The 23952-nt window shown below is 33.5% G+C and overlaps 1 protein-coding gene across 1 annotated transcript in view; it reads left to right on the top strand.

The window, feature by feature from the left end:
• PMCA (plasma membrane calcium-transporting ATPase 3) overlaps window positions 1–10071 on the top strand; it is a 205597-nt gene extending 195526 nt beyond the window's left edge. The window contains exons 17-18 of the mRNA XM_070112627.1: window positions 9485–9564; window positions 10002–10071. Coding sequence (XP_069968728.1) covers window positions 9485–9564; window positions 10002–10056 — 135 coding nt within the window. The 3' untranslated portion in view covers window positions 10057–10071. The remainder of the gene's footprint in view (window positions 1–9484; window positions 9565–10001) is intronic.
• The last annotated feature ends 13881 nt before the right edge of the window (window positions 10072–23952 follow it).

The raw sequence follows: 23952 nt of genomic DNA, 5'->3' as shown, positions 1-23952 counted from the left end.
TGTAAACATCGAGAAATATATTATTGATGAGAGTAATTTGGGAGTGGATAAGTGTGCAGAAATCTGTCGGTAATTTTATACATCCAGTTTTTTCTTGTACAGCTAGTTTTCCATTGCCAATATCTAACAATTGTTCTGAAAACTTTCGGCAAATAGATAAATCATAAAACGCCCATGTTCAGTTGTATCTTTTCAAAGTTACGCCACAATCGCAAAAAACAAAAACAAAAATTAATTCTCCTTGTCCTGCTGAAACTGCCAGCGTAATACGGTCGTAAATTGTTTTTTTTTATCATCATTTAGTAGTGGAAGAATTCGACAGTATCATAATTTATTTCACGATTTACATCTGTGTTGATTAAATCAGATGCAAACTATTTCATTTGAATAAACCGGGCACGCAATAACTGGTGTGCCTTGCTTGCGGGGGCACAGTGGAAATTTACGTGCTACTTTTGAATAGAAGTGTTTGTGCAAAGGCTCCAAAAACATTTGCACTATCAAGCGCTGTTTTGTTCATGAACGGCTTGGGCCGTTCTCGAGATGATTAACTTGACTTGATGAGAATAAAATAAGCCCACTTATTTGCTATCAATTTGTTTAAAAAATATAAAAATAAATAACATTTTGTGTGGGCCACCCTTAACATTTAGGGGTACGAAAAATAGATGTTGGCCGATTCTCAGACCTACCCTGATAAGCGCACCAAATTTCATCAAAATCGATCCAGCCGTTTCGGAGGAGTTTGGCAACAAACACCGTGACACAAAAACTTTATATACAAGTATTAGACATGCATTCATATTGCAATACGCATGCATACATAAATAAATGTATGCTTTGATAAAATAGTGTTTCTAAAAAACATTTTTGCGCTATAAATGGTACAGGTAAACTAAATATGTACACACAAATATAAACCAATATCAAATGACATACGATATCTATGTCATTTCAAAAAATAATTTGAATTTTCAAATTTCGCGGGCTACGTACAATCGATTCGATTTTTTTATTTTGTTATGTTGGTACATTCTTCTCGTACATATGTATGTTCACAGTTTCAGCTATATATAAATATATTTTCGAGATATTTGCGTTTAAAGTTGAAAATTTCAAACATTTGAAGTACGTATTTTTTTGATTTAAAATACATTTTTGACTTATATTTTTCACTTTTATATCCACTAACACTTCACTAATTTGTTTTTACATATTCATTTTACATTAATATAATATATTTAACTTATTGTTCAATTCTATTAGTTCACATAATAACAAAAGGGTTGTTAAATGATCGTGGGCTACCAATATACGAAGATGGCAATATAGTTAAATGTCCGATGTCATTAACATTAGTATCATTCGCTATTGCACCATGCAAATGAATATATTCTTCTGATCTTAATTTTGCTTAGTTGAAACGAATAACATTAAGACGTTCAGTTTCTATTTTGGCATACATATCAACGATGTACTGATGAAATAGTTTACCACATCTCAAAATATAATTTTGTTTTTGTGGACGAACCGTCAATCGATACGTATAAAAATTCATAGCACTAAGTTTTTTTTATACATGTAGACCTGAAAATAAGTGCAAAATGAGACTTTAAAAAATTATACAAATAAAATGTCAACACACTGAAAATAGGTCAATTAATTATCTGGTCGTGGATCAATCATTTGTATTGTATATTGGTATGGTAGCCATCGTCACCTTTCCAATGCAATATGGGTATTATAATGCATCGTAACTACGAAGAAGTTCCGAAACACGTTGCAATTGCTCATTTCTGCGATGAAGTACAATACCATGGGATTGAAACTGATCACCAAGAATTACAATTGCAATCTCATCAATTGTCGGTCTTCAATGCACCGACATGCAAGATCTCCAAAAGGTGTTCTATCAGCCCTTACTACGATTTTGTGATTATCAGATGGCATATGATCGAGAGCAATTTTTAACATTTGAACTAATGCGTTATGCTGATGGAAAAACCTTTGTAGCTCACGAATAATTTCTCGTCTTGTATTCAAAACAATTGCACAACGTTGATCCAATTCACGATTTTCATCACCAATAAAATAAATTTGCAAAAATTGAAGATCAGCGTCGGAGTATGGCAATAACGAACCAGCTTGATGATAAATCTGGCCCTAAATCTGTAACATTTAACCAATTTTAGGTAAATGTTTGATCAAAATTTTTAAAATCGACGTTTGAGATGTCCTAAAAATACATGAATTTAATGGTTCAGGGTGGATTTTCTAATGCTGGCAATCTCACTTTGCCATTAGCACAACACATGGTGGGAGTTTCACCTGGAAAGTAAGCCGCATCACAATGTGAACATATTGCTTCCATCATTCCAATGACGTATTCGTGATCGCCGTGCAAGTACAGGTACAGAGACAACAGATCTATTTCGTGCATTACGTTCAAGTTGTGATGTATTAGCTTGTGTGAGTTCATCCGCATCGGCTTTGTAATACCACATCATTTGCATTACGCGTTCACCGACCTATATTTACCCGCCTGGCTCGTGACATTTTTTCTTCATATAAATATGTTCATAATAATAATAAATCATATTAAAAAAAAAAAAATTTGCTACATAATAGTGGGGTATCAGTATATATATGTGTAAATTGAAATATATATGACTGCATACGTCAATGTATATAAAAATGTCATTAAATAATTCATTTTTAAATCGACGATGTAATTAAACACTGTCGCCTACATTTTAACAATTTAAGACTTACCGTTTGTATGAATGCTCAACTCAACAATATGTTTTAAAATATAAACACAAAGCAATAATTATCGCTGACAATTTGCTTTGATCGAAGTACATCCAATATGAAATGAACGCATGATTGACATAATAACATGCTGGTCCGCCATTTAGTGAATTCATTTGTTACAAAAACTGTGTTAATTGAAAAACCGCTCGACTTCACATAAACCATCTACTAAATAGTCCGAACAAAGCTTAAACATTTGGTTTGGATACGTGAGCCTGCTCTTGAATTACAACGAAAAGTGCTATTGATTTTTATATTCATAGATAGATACTGCCAAAATATGTATGTACGCGCGTATTTAATTTCACACAGCAACTAGCCAAAAATGTACATAAGTGCGACAAAAAAACAAAGAATATCGAAAAACATAAATAAATTGAGGATTCCCCCTTTTAGATTTATTTTGTACAAACAAAATAATACCTCAATAGCAACGAACAAACAAAATACGCTCAGAAATTCGAATTCTATCTTACTTCAGAATGTTTAATGTATTGCAAATCGATCTGATTCCAATTTCTGAAAATTCGAATTACTGCAGGTTCTAATTTAAGACACATGGGAAAACAAATATAGCTTATGCACAATTTAAATTAATAAAATAAATAGTTTGTTTATGTTGGGTCTTTTTCTTTCGCAAAAACTGAAACTTCAGAGGGTGTTTGCGAAAAAAAAATCAATTTGAGACCCACTCGCACCCACTAATAATGTAAGATTCCAATATCATATATAGTACAAAATATGTGTTGCTTAAGGAGGTATTCTAGTGTAGAATTTCAAAAAAATCAATTATTTTTCATATTTTCAAAGTTTAAGTATTTAAGAATATGTCTACGAGAGGATTTTTGAAAATGTAAATTATTTTCGGTTATATAGACATTTTACTGACCCGGCCTCCAAACTGGTTTGGCTGGGTCTAATCGAACAAAAGACTTTACGCGAAACTTTAAATGCGTTTCTCTCAGACCAGTCTACGATTTCTCGAGTTCTAATGAACCGATTTACTTAACATTTTCAGAGAATCTTCTTTATAGACCTCTCTCCAGTATGAACTAGCCTCATCTCATTTCATTTCATCATTCAAACAGTCGCCACATTGTCAAACATTTTTTTTTTAATTATCGCTAGTTCATAAAATTGCGACATCATTACATATTGATAATCTTTTTAGATGACTAGCAGGGTTGAAATCATGGGTATGCTCATGTGCCAATTTTTTGAGACAGTCAGCTGCCAGTTTTTTTTAATTAAAATTTTTTTTTCTGTACTCTTGTAACATTTATAAATAACTGAAAAAAAAAATCATTGGTAAAAATATTGATTGCCCAATTTTTAGGACACTTTAAAAATTTTCTAAAATTCATGTCTCTAGACTAGAATACTCCCTTAATTCTACATGGTATACCGTGACAATGCTGCTAGTTGCATCATAAGTCAGATGTCGTCAGCTCAAAAAATATTTGGAGTTTTATTTTAAACGCCGACACGGCGTATTGTCATCACAGTTACCGCTTTTGTCCATTTGGACCAAATGTGGTCCATTTTTTCCTTTGGGCCATTGGTCCATCACCATCCAATAAATAAACAGGGCTTTGTCATTATCGCCATATATCATATTCAGTGGCAGCGTTGCTAAATAGTTTCCCGACTGTTCCCCAAGTTATCGAATCTGATTATATAATATAATGTTGGCTAAGGAACTCTGTCTTACGAATGGGCACCCTCACTACATTTGGTCGGCAAAATATTTTTTTAACTGCTCTTAAGATCTCCTAATTTAAAATACTTCATCCTACTTTTATTTTTGTTTTGCTATGCATATTTACATTATATTCTTACTATATTATACTTTTACTAAGAACATTTAAAACTTAGCTTGCAACTCAGAGTTAAATCACTAAATATTGAATTAAATCACTAAAAAATCAATTAAAGTTAAAGAATTTTGCAAAATTAAACACAATAGTTCACAGCAAAAAAATTACAGCTTTACAGCTTAAAGTGTTGCCACTTTTAATTTAAATTTAATTACAATTATGATAGAAGTATATCATCGTTTAAAATAGACGTATCTCTTGAAACATTCAAGAAGATCTTAGATAATTCATTCTGGCCACCTGGGGCTTTTGTACGCGAATTTAAGCCTAAACTTAGAGTGGTAAAAATACGCTAAGCATACAGAAACATGGTTAAATCTTCACATTTTTGATAATGAGATTTTAAATTGCGAATTTCAAATATTTAGATGTGATCGACTGAACAGTATCGGTGGATGTGTTCTATTTGCCGTATATTCCTCTATTTCATCTGAAGATGTTCTTGTTCCAGGAACCGACTCATTTGATTTTAAATGTATTAGAGTCTATGTTGATAGTTGCTTTATTTATTTAACCCTGTCTTATATACCACCCCATTCTAACTTATCTGTATACATGCATAGAAGCATGCTCTTTAATAAATAGTGCTACTTCGATGGCAAATAATGCAGATTCAATAAGGAGATTTCAATTTACCGTGTGCTTCGTGGAAAGCTTTCGATGACTATATCGTACCGATTTGCAATCGGTTATGTTTTCATGAGTTTTTCGAAAAAATGCCTGAGCTGGGTCTGAACCAAATTCATTTGATTCCGAATAAATTTGGTAAATGCTTAGATTTAGTATACGTTGATACCTCTTCAAAGTGTTCCGTTATTCAGAGTAATCCTCTTTTTCTACCAGAGGACTCATATCATCCTGCCTTGGAAATATCTGTCGAAATCTCAGGCAATGTACGGGATAATAATCATCAAACTTTGTGCTTCTGTACTCGGTTTAACTTTGCAAAAGCTAATTTTTAAAAGTTAAATACAGAACTTTCTACAATAACATGGCCTAATTATAATTTTGACATTGAATTGAGTGTCTCTCATTTTAATAACATTATTACGAAATTATTTGAAAAATATGTTCCAATAGTAATTGTTAATAAAAGTAAAAGTATAAGTCCGTGGTTTTCGAAAGAGTTATATACATTAAAAAACAGGAAAACTCGAGCCTTTAAACATTTAAAAAAAACGGTTTACTTGTCGACTATTCTAAATATTCTCTATTGCGTCAAAATATTTTGACCTAAACAAAAAATGTTATAATAATTACTTAAATAAAGTAAAAAAGAATATTGTAAGTAAACCAAAATCGTTTTATGATTTCGTCAACCCCAAACGCAGGATTTCCAAATTTCCGTCCGCGATGAAATACAAATCGATCATTTCAAGTGACAATGATATTATATCCAATATGTTTGCAGAATTTTTCAAACTACTGTAATAATTCTTCCAAAACTTTTTCTTATCAGCAAGTGCTGTGTTCGAATACTTTAATTACGGCCCAATTATTTCTGAAGAAGACGTCCTACTTAATTTAAACAAATAAAAACCATCTTTTAGTTACATCCCAGACATGATACCCTCATGCTTCCTAAAAAATAGTGCCAAATATATTTACTTGCCTTTGACAAGGATATTTAATTCCTCTCTTAAACACGGTATATTTCTTTCAATATGGAAACAGTCATTTATAATTCCTTTGCATAAAAGTTTATATAGATCCAACATTGAAAACTATAGAGGTATCGCAAAACTATCAGTTATACCTAAACTTTTTGAAGCTATCATCACTGACCATATAACCTTTTCGATTTCTCCGTTAATTTCCTCATCTCAGCATGGATTTCGTAAAGGGAAATCGACTCTAACAAACTTGCTTGAATTTGTAAACCATGCATTATTGGGTTTTAGGGAACATAAGCAAACGGATGTTATATACACAGACTTTAGCGAAGCTTTCGATAAAGTAAACTTCTCGATTCTTATACATAAACTTGATCTGCTGGGCTTTCAGCCAAGATTTCTTCAATGGGTAGCTTCCTATACAATTAATGTTTCTTCAGGTGTTCCGCAAGGTAGTCATCTTGACCCGATTCTGTTATACACTTCAACTGAGGAAAGGTGTCTGTTGCAAACAATATGATTGCATGGTGTGATAGAAATGATTTGGCATTGAATCTGAATAAATGTAAGACGGTGTGCTTTTCCCGTAGATCTGTGCACCCCTCTTCTTATGTAATAAAACACCATATTTTGGAGCAAGTTCTCAACTATGTTGATTTGGGAGTTAATATGGACCCTAAGCTTAATTTATGTTTTCATATTGACACCATGGTCTTGAAAGCAAAAGCTTTCCTCAGTTTTGTTAAACGTTGGTTTAAAGAATTTAGAGATCCGTATATTACTAAAACACATTATACAACTTTGGTTAGACCTATATTGGAATATGGCTCTGTTGTATGGAACCCTAGCTACCAAATCCGTTCTGACAAGTTAGAGTCTGTTCAAAAACAATTTTTACTTTTCGCCTTAGCGCATTTCCGATGGGATTCTAGGATAAGTCTACCTCCATACACTAGTCGGTTAAAACTACCTACAGTCGTTTAAAGAAACCTACACTTTCTAGTCGTAGGGAAATGCTTGGCATAATATTCTTAGTTAACATTTTTAATGGAACAGTTTGCAGTTCTTTTCTCCTGTCTGAAATTAAATTTAATATCCCGATTCGCTTTTCGAGGCAGTTTAGACCTTTACTGCTAAAATCCTGTAGATCAAATTTTGAACTAAACGAGCCATTCCGCCGTATATGTCATGATTTTAATTCTCATTCTAGCACATTTGCCGTATCTGACTCACTTTTCAAAATTAAAAAGACTTTATTGTTTTCTCTTAATAAATGAAAATGTAACAATTTATTATATTGTAACTATAAATCTTAGCTGTTGAAATTTTTGTTTCTGTAGCTGAGCAGTTTTAGATCTCAACTCTTAAAAAACTCTCTTGCCTTTTCTGACTCGGCTAATTCCCCTCGCGTCGGTTGGGTGGGAGGAGAGTAATCGTTGGGTTATTATTATAATGTTTGGTGATAATATTATATATTTTAGCAGATAAGCCTGAAGAATATCTAATATTTGTTTTGTTATATACATATGTGAATAAAGTGATACTTAACGTAATATGTGTAACAGGTATCTATGCTCGTCTACCTGAAAGATGTACTGAATTAAAAAAGTAAATGATCTCAAGTGAAATAAAAAAATTGTGGAAAAATATTTTTTAAAATTATATATTAAAATTTTTCAATTTTTACCCAATTTGGTTCAGAAAGAAAGTCAAACAGCAACCGTGATTGTCATCTCGAATTCTTCCATGATCCAAGAAACTATTAATTTATGTCCAAAGTCATGGTGAAAAGGCGATTTGACCAAAATAACTTGATTTTAAACAGCACTATATGCCACGTATGTTGATGAAATCGTTGAAAATTTACTGGAACAGGGAACCAGACGGGGATTCAAACAGCTCATCAGGCGGTCTTCACCCAAGCGATAAAGAGTACTTTTTGGCTGCACTTCGTAAAAATTTTCCTTTTTGTGTTTTAGTGGTTGAGTGGAGAACAATTAATAAAATATAAGAACACTAGCTGACCCGGCGAACTTCGTACCGCCATAGCGTAGCTTTGATGCACTACTTTATTTTGTATAGCTGACAGTTGTCCTATCTTAGGTATGTGTACCTATTCAATTTAAACTGGAATCTATAATATCCTCCACATAAAAATGAATCCCTATTTCCCTGGTCTCGCCATAACTGAGTAGGACTTTACTAATTTCATAATTCATTATTATTGTGTGGTCATCAAAAGTTACCGTGATTAACAAACACTTATTAGCAAACAACAAACTTCTTAGTCTTTAAAACAAAACAAACTTTATCAAAAACTTAATAAAATTATTGTGAGCGCTATATTAGGTTATGTGTGTCAGATTACCACAGATAACTAAATAGGTTATGCGAAGTTTGTATACTGCGTTCTGGATCTAACTCATAGTATACATATTTTTATTATAATTAAGTACTTACATTAAAATGAAATCATCACTGGTATTATTAATATTACCGTCAAAGTCGGTACATTTAATTATGGAATGAATTTAATTAAGTAACCACATTTCCGAACAAACGATGCTCTTTCAATATAGTCTATGGCTGTGAATGACGATGACATTCGTTACGCGCGTTTTTTAAAATATGCAAAATTAAATGTATTTTTTCAATCTTTCTGGGACATCTGGGAGTAAGAACCTTCTACAGATTATTAGAAAACTACAAAAAAACAACCAAATCGGTCTAGCCGCTCTCAAGTTATGGCGTGACAACGGGAAACAGGTTTCAGTTATATATATATAGATAGAGATAGATTAGGTTCAAGCAACCGTCGTTCGCACATAATAAGCTAATATAATTTAATTTCAACCAAATTCGCCTGTACCGTTTGCTCGGTCGTAATTGCCGAATAATAGATTGCTCATATTAGGGATAGAAAACTCGATTCCGATTCTAGTCGAGATTCGATTTTTCTCATAAAATAATTGATTTTTCGGATTCGACCTTTACCTTCCGAAATCGATCAAGAATCGATTCTTGACACTCAATTTTACGGTAAGGTAACTAGTTTTAAGTTCTTCTACAACAACTATGATATTATAACAAACCGTGTGATAGAAAGCCATACAAATATATATTTATTCATTTCTAGTACTTATTATTTATATATTTACATCTAAATATTTTTTTTTTCAGTATACAGTGAAACCTCCGTTGGGCAGCCACTCATCGTCGAGCCATTTTTGTCCGCGCAAGAGAGGTTTCCGCTTAAGGGAGTAGGTAGCTATTTTAGAAAAAAAATTTTAATTAATTTAATTGCTTAAACAAGAATTACTTCAATCCATTTAAAAACACACATATATGTTATGTATATACACGCATATGTCCATTTAGATTCAACAATAACCAAAAAATAAATAAATATTCCACTTCAAACTATAAATATCGTAAAACTTAAAATACTGAAATTATTGTTTATTACTCAAAAAACTCGAAATCGTCGATTGCCGCAAGTTTTTTTTGCATTTTGTTAATGGATTTAAAATTTTTGCAACAAATCGAATACAATAAGGCCTTCGTTGAAAATTTTTTTTTAAATTTGAAACAGCAATGAAAGCAATTTCGTTTGAGGATATTTCATTATTTACTTCGGTAATACTCTCAGCATCTGTATGTATTATTATCATCATTAATTTCTAAGTTTCAATTACAGCATCCAACTCGAAGTCTTCATTTTCGGTACATATGTATATTGTTATCTATTGTGATAAAGTCATCCGCGCTAGGCTCTCCGAGGGTTTTTGAGAATGAGAAAATTTAAGCTAACGTTGCTAACGGAAAATCATCTTCGTGCTCGAATTCAGATGAGTAAAAACACGTCAAGTGGTCCCCCAATTTCCACTTGATCATCGAATTTGAATGTGAGTATTTTTTCATAAAGTAGTCATTATGAGCAAGTAGTCCCCCGCTCAGTTTTTTTAAATTTTAATTTTAACAACAATTTTTTTTAATTGAAAATTTTTACTACTTTTAGTTAAAAAATTAATAATTAGAAAACTATTGATGATTTTTTAATAAAATTTTCAGGAGTTATAGTTCAAAACTTGTACTTTGAGAAAATATGTGTGAATTTAAATATTTTTTTTTTAAATTGTTAATTAACTTTTAAGTTAAGAAATGAAAATTTTAATGACTTCTCCCTCAAAAAATTAAATTTTTTTTTTAGTTTTTTGCAATAAACATTAAAGTAACGAAATCCGCATAAAAATTTGACTGATCGCGATTAGATTAAGCAAAAAAAAAAATTTTATGACGGGCGGTCAGCGCTGCCGGTATAGCGGTTTATGTTTGTGTGGTTCGGCAACGCGACAATTAGAGTGTGTTGCATATTTCATTTGTACAAGTATGTTGGGATGATGGTCTCATATTTTGCTTGCAGTGAATTAACATGAATGTGGTAGAACAATATGCATAATACCTACCCGCTCAATAGTTTCAAAGAAATACTTAAGACGGGAATTCCCTAATCCACCAGAATGTATTGAGTACCCTCTATTAATATTTCAAGGCCAAATTTTTAACTGGAATTTCCTATTCTTTAGGTATTAAAAATCCATAATTTCTTTAAATTGAATATTTTTGAGTATCTTAGTCATTGACATATCTTTAGAGTTACTTAGTAATTATAAATAAGGAATAATACTTCATGTTTTAATTAAAAATATCGTTATTTTATGATTATTTTTATTTCAACAAATGAAAGATAATAAATTAAACATATTTTCGTCGTTTTTAGATAAAATGGGCTAAATCGAAAAACCATGAAACAATGATAATAAGTAAACATATAAATTACTATATGGAATGTGCTTAGAATATATAGAAGTAGTTAAAAATTTCATATGAATGGCAATAAATTTTATAATATAATGCCATATATAGTGCATAATATGAAAGAAATAAAAATATTTTTTTAACTCGCTAATAGGTCATGTTGCCAAATCTCCTTTCTGAAGTGAACATCAGACAAATTCTTCAATTTCTGATTTTTAGCATCGTCGTGAGGAGGCAGGTTGTAGGCAACATGCAAATGCGAGGGAATGACGGTAGGTAGGATTTTCAGTGGTCAAAATGTAAAATTGAAATTTTTTCGTTTTACTGAAACCATTCAAATTCAATTTCATTCATTCAGTTTATAAAGTTAATTTTTGCACATTTGCGTAGGAATTCCATATGAAAACCAAATGTGGTTGACTAGGTGCACAGAAAAAATAGCGCGGCGCAGAGTTATGAACGAACGCACTTTGCTTTGAAGCAGACGCACGATCCTTTTGAATGAATTTGTTGTCGTTGTAATATGAAATACTTAGAAAATATGCCGCGAGTTTGCTTGAATATTATTGGTCGATGATGTTGCGTCTACGTTTGTTTTGCCACTTGCGCGAATGTTTGATTGTTTACAAAAGGCATATTGAGGGACATACAACCATATGCACATATGTGTACATACATGAAAATATATTTGGACGTGCGAATGAAGGAAAAGCAATTTGGAGAATATTCACATACAAATTGTTCATTCGAAAAAAGTACACGACGTTAGCTGTTTGAGTACATACATTAAATCCAATTTTTGTGATATTGCCTGTGGTGCTGCTAGTATAGCAGAATTCCTTATTGCAACATCGAATATTTTGCCTAAGTTCAAATCCTATCACAAACAATTTTCTATTATCTTTTTTATTTTTATAAACTTTTTGTTTATTACATGACATTTTAATTCTAGTTTCATTATTATTTCCCTCATTATTTACATTTTCTTTTCATAAGTCAATTATTTTCCTTTTTATTGCTTTAATTTTTGCGCATACCAAAGAACATCTGTGCATATGGATGTATGAACATTTTGCTTATAGAGTGGTGTAGTTCTTTGCGTTGCCTGATAGGGTGGTGAAATTTTATTTTCGAACTTGTGCATTTCGATGTTCCCTCATCGTAATTTACATTTAAGAATAGCTAACGTTTGCGACTTCTCCATTCATTAACATTCTCTAATGTTAGGTTTATTTCCGTTGTGGAATTTCTTGATTCTGTCCCCACACTCAAAGCCCGCGATAGAAGCTATACAATAGCTTAAAAAATGAGCAGAAAACTATGCAGCTAAAAGCAGAGAATGTCAATAAATAGAGAAGCCGCAAATGTTAAAAAGTACTAATTTGAGCTTTTCACAAGAGAGAACATCGAAAAATACAACTTCGAACCTTTAGAAATACACCACGCAATAATCGAAACGGTGAAAAGGCTAGAAATAGACACAAAGAATGTTCTTACATGAATTATACGCATCCTTATTTACACAAATTATATAAGAGGATTATTGGTTAAAGCCCCAGAATTCACAACAAAATAAGATTAATTCTTCAACACATTTTTGTGCATCGCATGAACAATATCTAATAGACAACCGTTAACAATAAAACAGTCAATCCGAATACGAGCATTTACGTTCGAATTCTGAAACCTTTGAAACTTAAATTTAATTTAATTTTTTTATTTCATTAATTGAAATCTTAGCATATCTCAGTTCAGTTACTTAAATAGCATATTTTACTCATTGAAATAATTAGAATATTTCCGGAAAATATGTTCATATGTTTAGGTTTATTATACAAGTATTCTTTTATTGATGCATATTTAAAAAAATGTGAAAATCACACATAAGTTCTTAAATACACGTACCTTGATGCTTGATTATTCTTGCCCCGCACAAACAATGTCTTTTGCCCACACTTTTTGCTCTTTGCGAGAACTGCTAGAACGAAGCAAGTTGAACGATCAGGGCGTGCACCTCCACATAGTTAGTTTAGATTTTTGTTTTATACTCTCGCAACTTGTTTCTACAGAGTATAACAGTTTTGCTCACCTAACGGTTGTTTGTATCACTTAAAACTAATCGAGTAAGATATAGGGTTATGTATATATAAATGATCAGGATGAAGAGACGAGTTGAAATCCTGTCAGTCAGTCCGTCCGTCTGTGCAAGCTGTAACTTGAGTAAAAATTATGATATCTTTATGAAGCTTGGTACACATGTTTCGTAAGACGGTTGGTATTGCAGATGGGCGTAATCGGACCACTGCCACGACCAGAAAACGCCATTAATCAAAAACAAATAAATTGCCATAACTAAGCTCCACAACAAGATACAAGACTCTTATTTGGTATACAGGATCACATTAGGGAAGGGCATCTGCAGTTCAATTTTTGTTAAAGTGGGCGTGGTCCCGCTCCCTAATAAGTTTAATGTTCATATCTCCTATACCACTGAAGTTATAATCACTAAATTCACTGAAAGAAAAGGTTTTTAGCATCTCTATCGACGGTGTGAAAATGTGTAAAATCGCGTGACAAGAGATATTAAATTTTATCTCTGGGATGGTATAAGATGATTTTATAGGAACCACGTTCAAAATTAGATATTGGGCGTGGCACCGCCCACTTTTAGGTGAACACCCATACCTTGGGATCTGCTTAACCGATTTCAACCAAATTCGGTACATTAATAATAATATTCTTTCCATATTTCTATGTTATAAAGTTACCAAAATTGTTCAAGCCCCTAGGTACTGAATATGTGGACCGCAGTGCCTATAGTTGACCTTTTACCGAAAATATCGGTCAACATAGAACAAGCCGGCAAGATCCACAAAGAAATCTAAAACGAGTACACCATTTGACTTTGCGAGAGTATAAAATGTTCGGTTACATCCGAACTTAGCCCTTCCTTACTTGTTTATTAATTGAATTGGTTTTAAGAACATTTAAATAATTATGTATTTAAATTTTTACTTAAATATTATAATACCTATTACACAAATACGCCCTAAGATATCAGTATTTCTCAATGCAAATTAAGCAATATAATAATATGATACAGATCCTCCGTTGAAACGCCTCTGACCATGGTGACAAGTTCGATAAAACGTTGAAAAAAACCAAAATACAACGAGCTCGCATACATATTAACACTGAATTTGCGCATCGCCGCAAAGTTGACAAAATTTGTTTGAATCGACAATTTTGCGACAATGTCGGTCGGCTGTCATGTTTGTCCTTTTTGCAGTGCTTTGTCAATGAAAATTGACTTATGATCTTTTGAAATACTACGATTACCTATTGAACTGCATTTTCATAGCGTCGTATTTAGATAAAATGGGCTTAATCGAAAAATCATGAAATTATGATAATAAGTAAACATATAAAAGTACTATATGCAGTTTGCTTAGAATGTATAAAAGTAATAAAGGATTTCATATAAATGGCAATTTTATATAAATTTAATAATGTGATGCCATAAATAGTCCATGATATCAAATAAATTAAAATAATTCTTCAATTTTTTTATTTTTGGGGGCAATATGCAAATGCGAGGGTAAATGATGGTGCGTCTCCGATTTTTTTGTCACATTTCGATGTTCCCTTTTAATAATTTACATTTTAGCGCAGCTAACATTTGCGCTTTCTCTATTTATTAACATTCTTTGGTTTGGATGTGCTGGCCTGGGGCGTTGTAATCGATTGGTTGTTGGTTTCAACTATAGGCTGCGGTTTCTTCTCTGGCATCATCCAGTTCCTTCGATAGCTTTTAATGATATCCAAGAGCTCTCCCAGCTTTGCTGCTCCGCATTTTACGGCGAGGTTGACGTTCTTCTGTTTGGCCATTGCCTGCTTCATTTTTGGAACAATGTTCCTTTTTGGAGGACTCTTTTTCTGCCAGTCGCATTTTGTACAAGAACTCCTGTGTCGGGGACTTTTGTGTTGTGTTAGTAGTTTTTACCGATGTTGGAGTGTTGTGTTCCGTCATTGGTCTTTCCAGGTTTGCTGCTGGGATCGTCGATGTAGACTAGGGCGATACCAAGTTTTCTTGGCGGGTGTTTGCGCTATTTCGTGTCACTGGTATTAGTTGTAACACTGGCGATCACAGAACCCTGCTGATTTTATTGTTTGATTTTTCTTCACTGTTGTCGTTTTTTTTTTTTTGGTTTTGATTTTGACCCTTAACCCTTACTTGTACTAATATAAATGATTATTTTGAGGCGCATTATTTTTTGACTTCTATGTTTTTAAAGAGGAGGATCAGGATAAGTGTCGCTGGCAGTTGTGTACCATAAGTTATTTCCAGACGAATTGGAGTTTAGGTGGTTGATATCGTCACTACAAAAACTGGTTTAGCCGATCGATGAGCAGCACTTTGTAGTATTTTTCGTATGGCTAAACTGGGAAAGGTCCATCGAATGGTGATGAAAAAGATTGTATCACTTTGTCGTTTCGAATAAAAATGTGTGTTGAATGTGAGAACCTTTGAAATAAAAAGCGGGAGTGTCACCAGGTCTATATGAATGTGTTCAAATCAATGGAAAGGTGGCTGGAATGTTGCAATGGGCGTAATCGTATGGCGTGAAATTTTATTGCTTTGACATTGAATCCATGTGATGCAATCCTTGTTGTTGGATTATCGAAGATTCGCCGTCTTAGTGGTTGTCGAACGAAAGCACGTGCTGTACCTGGTGATATGTCGCAATATAAAGCAATGTCCGTGGTATTACTGCGGATTTTGGGTAGTTCTAGTGGTGTGTTCGAGCTGCGGATCGTTGCTTTGAGCACATACAAGTTTTTCGGGTGTAACTGCTCTGTGAATGGCACCGACTCGAGATAAAGCGTATACAACGATATTGTTCGAACCGGTTATGTACATAAGTCGGTGTTAAACTGACCGATAAAATCGAGTCGTCGAAATTGCCATAGTGAAGCCCGTTCGGCCGTTTTAATGCGTGCAATAAGGGTTTGTGGTCCGTGTAAGTAGGTTGCGATGTGTCGTCCCTCAAAAATATTGATATTTAAATGTCTACCCAATTTCTTGGGGAGCACAAAAATTTTTATTATTATAACCACTATAACTTAATGAAGGTATAAAGGAAAACGCCCGTGTGCTTGGTTGTAGGAGTTATAATTATTTTTTATTAATTAAATGTGACTTTAACCAATTATTTCGGGTGGAGTCTCAGTTGACCGAATGGTTGCGCAAAGAAAAGGGCCGATCGAGGTACGTAAAACAATGTAGAGGTTCTTTGTCTGATCGAGTAAACGTTTTTTTGCGGGAATCATCTTGTTTGTTTGCTGGTGGGGTAAAGGCGCTGTGTTGTGGTATGCCGTATTGTCTTGCGTGGTAATGTTTGAGTGTGGTGTCTTGAAATAGGGTGCGCCAGTTTTTCCCGAGTAGAATTTTGAGTATATGTAGGGGAGGCTTAGCTCACTTATACATCCTATTATTACACATACCATATATGCTGTGTGTTTCGGCGTCCTGCTGAGGGGGAGTAGCCGAGAGTGCGGCATACATACCGATGCGCATACAGAGTCGTAGGATATCCACATTTATCTGTATATCTAGGAAACAACCTATGTTTTAAATTGATGTTATGTACAAGTATGATGCTGTGAGAGTTGATACTTAAGAAAAACAACTTAATTATGCTTATGGAGCTTGTAGTTGTTTTTTCTACTTATTGTATTTTTGGGTTTTTCTTTTATCGGTTTTATATTTGTATTGTTTATTTACATTTTCTTTATAATTGGCTTGTTAAGGATATATATGTATTTGGGATCCTTGGTCTATTAAGGCTTTAAGTTCTCCTCGATGATTGATGGAGATGACTGCTGGTCACCAGGGTAGTAATACCCTATTTTGTATCTCGCTGTGTAGCGTTTGAGTCTTTTGTGCCTTTGAGCAACATGGTGTCATTTTTCAATTTTCAGTATTTTGGTTTCCGGGATTTGCAGTTGAAACTAAACCCTTGGTTCTGTTTGTGCTAATATATGCCTTTTTTTGGGCTGAGCTGGGAAATGTGCTGTATTGAAGCATTGACCTTTTTTGACAGTAGACTCAATTGAATTTGCTTTTGTAATTTTTATATGTATGCGCATGTGACAAGCAATTAGTACATAAACTTTTTGTTCTGGCGAAACTATTTCGTTCGTTAACTTTTAAGTTTTTATATTTCTCGCAAGATAGGAGTTTACGCTTTCTTGTGCATAGTCCGCAGGACGTATGTTTATTCTGTTCGGATGTGAACGATTGCGTTTTGTAAAAGCTTCTGTTTAATTTGTTTTTTCTACTAGCTTGGGGTCTATTGAAGCTTCGATTTTGGTCGTGTTTTTAGTTCGGACTATTTTTCTTTCCGCTTTTTCATATTGGGTAGTCAGAAAGTATTTCATTTGCTGCCATGTTGGGCAATTTTTTCGGGATGAGAGCGATTGCTCCCATAGTAGTAACGACTTTTCCGGTAATGCGACGGTGCATATGTTTACCAGTAGAGGGTCCAAGCTGTTTGTGCGAATATTTTGTGTCGATAAAACCGACAAACAATTAGAAACAGTGGATTGTAGTCTAATTAATTCTTCTCATGTTTTTTTTGAATCTTAGGCAAGTGTATTAGTGTCCTTACTTGTTGATCGGCCAATATTCTTTCATTTTCATATCTTGCTTTTAGAGCTTCCCAAGTCAAATTGAAATTGTCGTCATTAAGTGCGAACTGTTTTAGTATTACGCCTACTTGACGTTTATTTTTTTTATCGGAGGCAATACAATTTTTGCGTTTTTGATAGTTTAGGATGGTTGATATAAACGCCTGTAAACATATCCCGGCAGAACGGCCATTCTTCAAAACCTCCATAAAATTTTTAGGTGTCACATGCGGGCACCTCGAGTTGGATGCCCGAGCTTGCCTTTTGAATTTGTTTGTGGCAGCTCTACGCTCGGATGCGTAATAGGTGAAATTACTTGTGTTAGCTTTAATTGATCGGAGATCATAGCTTTTGTAGCTTTATACTGGTCTAAGCGCTTTTCATATTTGGCGCAACCTGTCTTGCGCGTCTAGCTTCTGCCGGTGTATTTTGATTTTTGCTGTCATTCCACATTTCTGCTGTATATTAAAATATGTGTCAAATTTAAGTAAAATTTTCTCAGTGTAGACTGAGCTGATTAAAATAAAGCGATAAAGTATATAAAAGTTGAAGTGAATAAAAGTTTGTTATTTATATTATATCTTTAAAAACGTTTATTAATACAGTTTCGTATTTACTTGCAATATTATTATTTTTTTTTCTAATACTTTTTATGTCCTTGAGGAATGTGGGTACCCTCTAATACATGGACTTGTATGTTGTACTTATGTGCTTTTGCAGGGGAGAGATCAATGCGCTTTGTACATAATTATTTACGAATTTTTTCAGCGTATGTATGTATCTGTTTATGTTCTTATGCAACTGAGAGCTCGATGAAGAGACCAATGCGCTTTTTTTGTACGCAATCCTGCTTGTTTTTGTTTGCTAAAGAACAAGGGGTATTGCCGGATATATGCCACTGCGGACTTTGAATATGTGTATATACTTATGTATTTGAATGTACGCATACAATTGTAGTTTGTTGAAAAAAAAAAAATATTTATTCCCCTTTTTTTACTTTTGACAGATTTTTTTTTTATAATATTCATAATTTAATAAGACTTAGTGCAGGGTAAGAAGAAATAGGCAAATTTTATTCCGTATGTACAAGTATGTAGTAAATGTTTGTTTAGGTGTTCGCAATGCGCAATGCACGTATGTATGTACAATATAAGTTAACCGGCAGTTCACACGGTCAGTCAATTCGCAACATCGGCGTGGTTATTATCTGATTTTGCCCATTTTCACAGCGTATGAAAAAAGGGCTAAAAGAATTTCTTCTCAGTAAATTTGGTTAAGTTAGCTTTAGCGGTTTGGAAGATATATACATTAAACTATTTAGAGGCGGGGTTACGCCCAGATTTAAAATAATGGGAAACTGTCATCGGTCTTGACACGTCTGCAAAGTTTCAAGTTGATCAGACTTCTGGAAACCGGTGAAAATTGAGCTCTAAGATTTCATTACATACATATTGTACAACCCAAGCTAATAAAAGCGTATTAACAAATAGGAGGACATCCCTTGCGCCAGGATTCTAGTAATAAGTAAGCACTTAATATTAAGACATTTTCTTAGAAAAAAAGTGAATAGAAACTGAAAATGCGATTCACCATCAAAGGGACCCTCCAGAGTATAAGGACACTGCACCAAAATAAAATAAATCATTGCAAATATCCAACAAAATATGCCAAACAATCCCATAAGATCTGGTGTGCTAAACGCACCTATTGCAGAGAATACTTAATCATCCCATCCTATTCCTAATCCTAACGAAATGAATCTTGAACAATTGACAATCATTATAAGTAGCGAAGTTACAAATATTTTAAGACAAAAGGGACGGAACCTAGTTTAGGCCGCTTTTAATTTGAACGCAAACTTTTCAAACACCCCATAGACCCCACATTAACAAAAAACATTAACGAACTTGACAAAATCCCCGATGTGGTAAGATGCCTTCGCAACTTTACCGGGAATCCAGGCGAATTCAATGCGTGGAAAAAGAACGTAGACCGAATTCTAGAAATATACGAACCTCAAAGAGGATCGCTAAAATACTATGATATCCTTAACGTTATAAGAAACAAAATCGTGGGCAACGCAGACATTGCTCTCGAATCATAAAACACACCTTTAGAGTGGACGGCTATTTCGAAATGCCTTACTCTCCATTACGGGGATAAAAGGGACGTAGGAACCTTAGAGTACCAAATGACATCATTAGTGCACGATAGTTATACCATTCAGGAATTCTACCAAAGGGTATATCCTCACTTTTCTCTTATTCTTAATAAACTTGGTTGCATGGAAGTCAGTGCTGAATCTATGCATTTACTCACACGAACATATCGTTACAAAGTTTTTGACAATTTTATTTGAGAACTTAATGGTGATTAACCAAGACTTGGCATTAGGGAACCCGTAGACCTCCTTCAAGCTCTTCAATTATGCCTTAAATTGGAGAAACAGGAATTCCGTTCGCACTACGCGATCAGTAATAATTCCCATATTAAGAAAGCCCAAGACTTTAAGCCACCTCTTCCACCTAGGAGAGTGACCACCGAGTTCTATCCACAATTGGCTTATATTCCTAAACCATATTTACCTAAACAGAATTTCACGCCGCAGCAAGGGTCACAGCATACTTTCAATCATCGCAATTCTCCAAATTTTCGGCCAACATATCAACCTACCGCTAGGCCACAACACCCACGATCTTTCGGATTTCCACGTCCAGAGCCAATGTGTGTAGACCGCTCTCTACATTCATAAGTGGTTAACTACATGAATAGAAATGCACAAAATAACCAAGCATGGAAACGACCGTCAAAATTCTCTCAACAAGTGCCTTTCAAACACAGTGGACCTTTCATATAGAAACCAGTACAGTAGGTCCATACCTCCAACAAGAAACATACGAACAACAATATCAATGTGATCAGCAATACCAACATAACGAACATAATTTGAATCACCTCAAACTAATAGAGTTAGATATAGTATAAATGTTAGTATAAACATTCGTGATGACATAAATAGGTTCGGAAATGGTAAAGAAATAAAAATCAAGTAGAAACTTTTTCCTACGGTAAATAATATTGACGTTAGAACAGAACATATCACACGTTCTCAGAAATTTCATATTCGTGAACTTGCAAATAAATATTCTCAATTATCTCTCCGATCCAAATGAAAGACTGACCTAGACTACCACCGTAGTAGGCAAAATCAGGAGTATATTTGCATTGCGCAATTAGGAAATAATAAATACTCGTCCGTATTGGATCTAAAAAGCGGATTCCACCAAATTCCTTTAAAAAAATCCGACATTGAGAAAACAGCCTTTTCTGTCAATAATGGCAAATATGAGTTTACACGACTCCCATTCGGGCTGAAAATCGCTTCTTCGATATCTCAAAGGGCCTTAGATGGTATTCTAAGAAACTATATTAGTAAAATCTGCTGTGTCTACATCGATGACATAATAGTTTTCAGCGAAAACGAAAAAAGCCACCTCCATAATATTGAACAAATATTTCACACTCTTAAAGAAGCAAATATGAAAGTGTAACAGGACGAATTCTTCCGAAAAAAATGGTGTAAAACTAACCCTTCAAAAGTTAAAGCTATACAAAAATTCCCATTTCTGAAAACTTTGAAAGACTCAAGATCTGTCCTTGGCCTTTCCGGCTATTATCGCCGCTTCATAAGGGATTATGCTAAGTTAGAAAAACCCCTTACTTTGCTCTTAAGAAGGGAGAATAGACGCATTTAAAAAATTCCTTCCAGTAAAAAGCAGATAATACTCAATAACGCAGCACTAGAAGCCTTCAACGAAATAAAATTCTTCACTCCTTTTAAAAGAAGTAGTACTGGCATATCCTGACTTTAATCAAGACCCCCTTACCACCGATGCATCTAATTATGCTCTAAGAGCAGTTCTAGAATAATCAGGCAAACTAATAGCATTATTATCTCGTTCACTAAGCAAAGGAAAATGCAGCAAATGAAAAAGAAAGTAATTTGTATGGTTCATCCCTAACCTATGCATTGAGTAATAAAAACTATAACGCAAACATGAAAAGATGGAAATGCACCCTCGAAGAGTACAACTATGAAATGGAGCACAAACCAGGAAAGACAAACGTGCTAGCCGACGCGCTATCGAGACCTCCTCAGCTTAAAAGCAAACAACATAGGAATAACATTTGAAGCACTGTTATTTAAATAAGTGCAGGAATATAATTCATCAATACATTCAACAACCAAAAATAAACCTTTAGCCACATTCTTTGGGAAGAGAATTTTTACCGAACCGCAACAGTTAGAACAGCAGAGAAACGAAAATATTATATTACTCAGGAAGAAACAGGAACAAGATATTTCTTACCACAACAGCAAAAGATCAAAACGTAAAGATTACTCTCCAGCTGATATAATTTATGCGAAAATAAATAAAAGACTTGGTTAAGGCTCAACTTGTTACAATAAACAACGGAAATGCAAAAATTCAGGACGGTACACCAAGCCTGATACATCTCATTGACCTAGATCGTAACGAACATTTCTTAACATAAACTTATGACGAAATAACGACACAAGTCCCTAAAGATAAAGCAGAAAAGAGCAAGAGAAGAAGATCAATTGACATACTAGGGACGGCATGGAAATATTATATATAGCCGGATCTCTTAATCATAATGATCTTAATATCATAAATGATAACTTGAATAATGTAAACCAAAATATTAATAATTAACTAATTAATAACAATTTATTTAAAAAAGCATTAATAATATAACAAATATTGTCAATAAATAAAGCTAAATACTATAAAAAATGACGAAGACACTTATAAGATTGATAAAAGAGGAACGTATTAATATAAAGTATGCCATTGCCCATTGAAAAGAAGAATATAAATAGTAAATTCAATAATTTTAATGACGAAATTAAACTTTCCATTAAAAAGCTAAAAGAAGAAAAAATGCCTTTTAAAAATACCGAAGATGCTCAAAAATTTTCAAAAATAAATGTGTTAAGTAAAGAGATGACAATTTTTTACATAATAAAAATTGCATTAACATTATATGAAGCATTTAAAAGAATAATTATAAAACCAGTAAATAGGTAAAAGGAAAATAATGTTATAATTAAAACCGATTACAAAGAAATACTTAAAGGAAGAAATAAAATATACAGAATAAAAAATGATTGTGAAAATATTATTGAATTAGCACTTTGTAAAGAAGGAAATTTAATAAATTTAAGTAAAGACGTATGTATAAGTAGAATAGTAAATAGTTTAAATTCTACATGTACATTAACAAACGGGAATCACGTGCCAACAATAGAAGAAACAAAAACAAGAATAATACTACTTAATTAATTCAATGGAAAAATAGAAGCCGATGGGAACACTCAAGAAGTAAATGTAACGTATGATGTAATATTCTACAACTCAACAACCAAAATATCGAAGCAAAATCAATTGAAGCAGTTTCCGCAATTTTGCAACCCGCCCCACGGGAAAAGTAACGAATCGAACTACTATCATTGGGAGCTCTGAAGGAGTTACACCTAACTAACATCAAGCGTATAAATTTCCTCAAGAAAGCTACACTATCTATTGACAGCCTGACATCGGTAGCCCTAAATACTACCATTATACTACTCACCTTGATATGAAGAAGAAATATTAAAATAAACTATATAGAAAAAGAGACTATAAAACCAAATATTAGTCAATTAGTTCTCCCGTCGGTAGAAAATAACAATTTTCCAAATCATATAGAATTTACCGATTTAGCTTTCTATTGATGATCAAAGACGATGATATTTAAGAGGGGAGGAGTTAACAAGGCAGTTCACACGGTCAGTCAATTCGCACCATTGGTCAGTAATTGGAACCTGAAACCGACCTATTGCTGACGCTGCATCAGCGATATTAGTTAACGACTCCACACGCGCGTCCGATCGACTGCTAACGCCGCAACTTTTGGCAACGTGACCCGATACAAACTTAGGTTTAATTTAGAGTTAAGAAATTAATTGTATTTAGTCTAAAAATAACATCTAAATAATAAAGATCGCGGACGCGAGTTAGCTTATTTTTAAAAAATAATTTAATTAATACAAAACTTAACTTACATATGTTTGT

The sequence above is a fragment of the Bactrocera oleae genome, chromosome X (assembly GCF_042242935.1).
Source record: "Bactrocera oleae isolate idBacOlea1 chromosome X, idBacOlea1, whole genome shotgun sequence".
NCBI classification, from domain to species: Eukaryota; Metazoa; Arthropoda; class Insecta; order Diptera; family Tephritidae; genus Bactrocera; species Bactrocera oleae.
This window is presented reverse-complemented; position numbering and strand designations above follow the sequence as displayed.